The sequence below is a fragment of the Sinocyclocheilus rhinocerous genome, unplaced genomic scaffold (genome assembly GCF_001515625.1).
Source record: "Sinocyclocheilus rhinocerous isolate Xijiao unplaced genomic scaffold, SAMN03320098_v1.1 scaffold1189, whole genome shotgun sequence".
Classification (NCBI taxonomy): Eukaryota; Metazoa; Chordata; class Actinopteri; order Cypriniformes; family Cyprinidae; genus Sinocyclocheilus; species Sinocyclocheilus rhinocerous.
Genome location: NW_015633719.1, coordinates 287816 through 291073, shown reverse-complemented (window position 1 = coordinate 291073; position 3258 = coordinate 287816). Strand labels below are relative to the sequence as shown.

At 33.1% G+C, this 3258-nt stretch overlaps 2 protein-coding genes across 2 annotated transcripts in view; one reads left to right on the top strand and one right to left on the bottom strand.

Moving 5' to 3' along the window:
- LOC107744741 (NEDD8 ultimate buster 1-like) overlaps nucleotides 1–2065 on the top strand; it is a 24270-nt gene extending 22205 nt beyond the window's left edge. The window contains exons 15-17 of the mRNA XM_016558557.1: nucleotides 117–173; nucleotides 259–439; nucleotides 1569–2065. Of these exons, the coding sequence (XP_016414043.1) occupies nucleotides 117–173; nucleotides 259–439; nucleotides 1569–1729 (399 nt within the window). The 3' untranslated portion in view covers nucleotides 1730–2065. The remainder of the gene's footprint in view (nucleotides 1–116; nucleotides 174–258; nucleotides 440–1568) is intronic.
- Nucleotides 2066–2899: 834 nt separating this feature from the next.
- crygn2 (crystallin, gamma N2) overlaps nucleotides 2900–3258 on the bottom strand; it is a 4234-nt gene continuing 3875 nt past the window's right edge. Inside the window, exon 4 of the mRNA XM_016558560.1 lies at nucleotides 2900–3122. Coding sequence (XP_016414046.1) covers nucleotides 2987–3122 — 136 coding nt within the window. The 3' untranslated portion in view covers nucleotides 2900–2986. The remainder of the gene's footprint in view (nucleotides 3123–3258) is intronic.

The following is a 3258-nucleotide window of genomic DNA, read 5'->3' as shown; positions in this document are numbered from 1 at the left end:
ATAAATAAATCGGCCTATTATAATTATGTTTTAATATAAAGTAGCCAAGTGTGAAGGGAACTGAAGCTGTTGTTTTGTCTGATGTCAGAATAATGTTCTCTGCTGTTATTCTGCAGGTTCTGCTGGATGGCGCTGAAGCTCAGAGTTCAGACGGACAGACTAACCTGGATCAGGTGTGTTCCTGTGTGTGTTTATTCATGAATGCAGTGTGAGATGATCCTGATGCTGATGCTGATGCTGCTGTGTGTGTTTGAGCAGCTGCTGGAGCTGGGCTTTCAGAAGGACATGGCCGACTCTGCGCTGAGGCTCATGGGAGATGATCTGGCTCAGGCCACTCAGATGCTGCTGGATAACCAGGGCGTGGTTCCTCCGGACCTCCTGTCTCCATCACCTCCATCCTCCTCCTCAGAGGAGCCCAGCACCTCCTCCGACTCCACCGGTGAGACCTCCATCCGCTCACGTGATCAATAAAAACAGACTAATATGTGACCCTGGAGCACAAAACCAGTCATAAAGGTCAATTTTTTAAAATTGAGATTTCTACATCCTCTGAATTTACAAAATATCTTCATGGAACATGATCTTTACTTAATATCCTAATGATTTTTGGCATAAAAGAAAAATGTATAATTTTGACGCATACAATGTATTTTTGGCTATTGCTACAAATATACCCCAGCGACTTATGACTGCTTTTGTGCTGCAGGGTCACATATATGACCAACTTACAGAAAAATCATATTTTCTGTGTTTTAAAAAACTTTTTACATTAGAAAACATAGATTAAAAAATATGGATATTTAAAAAAGACTATTTAAAAAAAACATTATAAAAACATTATTTCATATATATATATATATACATACACACACAGACAATACATGATCAATACAGATAAAAACAAAAACAAAAAATGACATTAATACAAAAAAATCATAAAAATTAAACAAATTATAAAAATATTTAAAATAAATGAAAAATGTTATATATATGATATAGAAAAGAGAAACCAGACACAATATATAGTCAAGAAACAGAAACAAATCAGATTTTTTAAATAGGAAAAATAATAATAATATATATATATATATGCATATTTAAGAAAATGATTATTTAAAAAAACACAAAAAAGTTAAATTAGATGAATACAAATTTTTTTTTAAATGCATATTATAACTACACAGATTTATATAATGCTATTATTTATTAGTAATAAAAATAAATTGTGTATACATAACTATCCCCAAACAATAATACATGATTAATAATTTATAATAAATAAAGATGTAAGATATAAAAGCTATAAAAATAACAACGACAATAAATTCAAACTTAAAAAATATATATTATGTATATAATATACAGTTCATATGTGTGTATGTTCATTTATTATTTTTAGTATGTATTAATAATTAAGATTCATTAACATTTATTTTTAGCATTTATTGTTTTATTATCTAATACTAATGACTTGTTTCACATAAAGAAATCGTGATGAGTGAGTGAGTGAGTGTGTGTGTGTTTGTGTGTGTGTGTGTGTTTGTGTGTGTGCGTGTGTGCGTGTGCAGCTTCAGCTTGGAGTCGTCTGGACGAGGATCTGGTGAACGAGGTTCTGGAGGACATTCCCCGACACGAGGAGGATTATCTGGATCTGACGCTGGACGAGGAGCAGGAGCTGATGCTGCAGATCAGATCCAGTCTGGAGAAACAGAGCTCCTCCTCCGGATAAAGCGCTCCTTAACCAGATCAGAACCTGTGCCTTTTATTGGTTTCAGATAACACGCCATCAAAACAGAACCTTGGGTTTATACAATGCTAATAATAATAGCCGTTAATAATTAGAGTCATATTTTGAAGCTTGATTGATGGTGTATGTCAAAGAACGGTTGATTTATCTTTATTTAGAGATTCGCTGAAGGGAACGTGTTTGTTTGGTTTAATGGTGATTCTACTCTAATGATTCATGATTCGGTTCAGTTCTTTCAGTTCGATTCTGATTCTTTTGTTCCAGGTTTATAATGTTTGTTGAACATGCAATAAAGATTCACTCGTTGTGAACGTTGACAGTGTCCACATTTTTTATTCTCACGACACTTAAAAAAAAAAAAAAAATCAAGTTGTGAATAAGAAAAAAGATTATTGGAATATGTTTCTTAGAATTTAAATCTACTAATTTTTTTTTGTGTGTAGTTTTCAAATCTCTCTCTCTCTCTCTCTCTCTCTCTATATATATATATATATTTTTTTTTTTTAAATTGTGGTTTTATTTTATTTGTCATTTAAAATGAATTAATGAACGTAAAAGAGTGATTCAAAATTGAATTTTTATATATTTCTAAAAAATTGGTCTCTTCTGCTCAACAAGGCTGCATTTACTGATCACAAATACAGTAAAAATTATGAAATATTATTACAATTTATAATAGTTGTTTTTAATGTGAATATATATTAAAATGTAATTTATTTCTGTGCTCAAAGCTGTATTTTCAGCATCATTACTCCAGTCTTCAGTGTCACATGATCTTCAGAAATCATTCTAATATGCTGATTTGCTGCTCGAGAAACATTTCTGATTATTATCAATGTTGAAAACAGTCGTGCTGCACAATATTTTTGTGGAAACTGTGATGCATTTTATTTTTCAGGATTCACAGATGCATAGAAAGTTCAAAAGAACAGCATTTATTTGAAATAGAAATCTTTTGTAGCATTCTAAATGTCTTTACTGACACTTTTGATCAATTTGATGCATCCTTTATGAATACAAATATTGATTGATTGATTGATTGATTGATTAAAAAAAAAAAAAGAGTTTGAAGAGTAGTGTGCTTATAAATGTGAACCTGAACTGATGTTGACGGCGGCGTGATGAATCCAGAGACAGACACAGAGACTCTTGTGTGATAAAATACCATCTTGACTGTGGTTTAGAGTTTATTTTACATGCTGAGAGAGAAGCAGGGTCCCGGTGAGGATGCTGGAGGGTTTAGAAGTAGTTGACGATCCTCCGGATGGACTGGATGTTGGGGTTCTGCGCCTGCCACTCGTTATGACTGCAGTAATTACCTCGCTCCACGATGTACATGCGGCCGCGGAAGTTCGGCTCTTCATACATCACCCACCTGAACATTAGACCACATACCACAGATAGAAATGTTTATATGTGACCCTGGAGCACAAAACCAGCCATAAGGGTCCATTTTTCAAAATTGAGATTTATACATCATCTGAAAGCTGAATAAATAATCTTTCCATTGA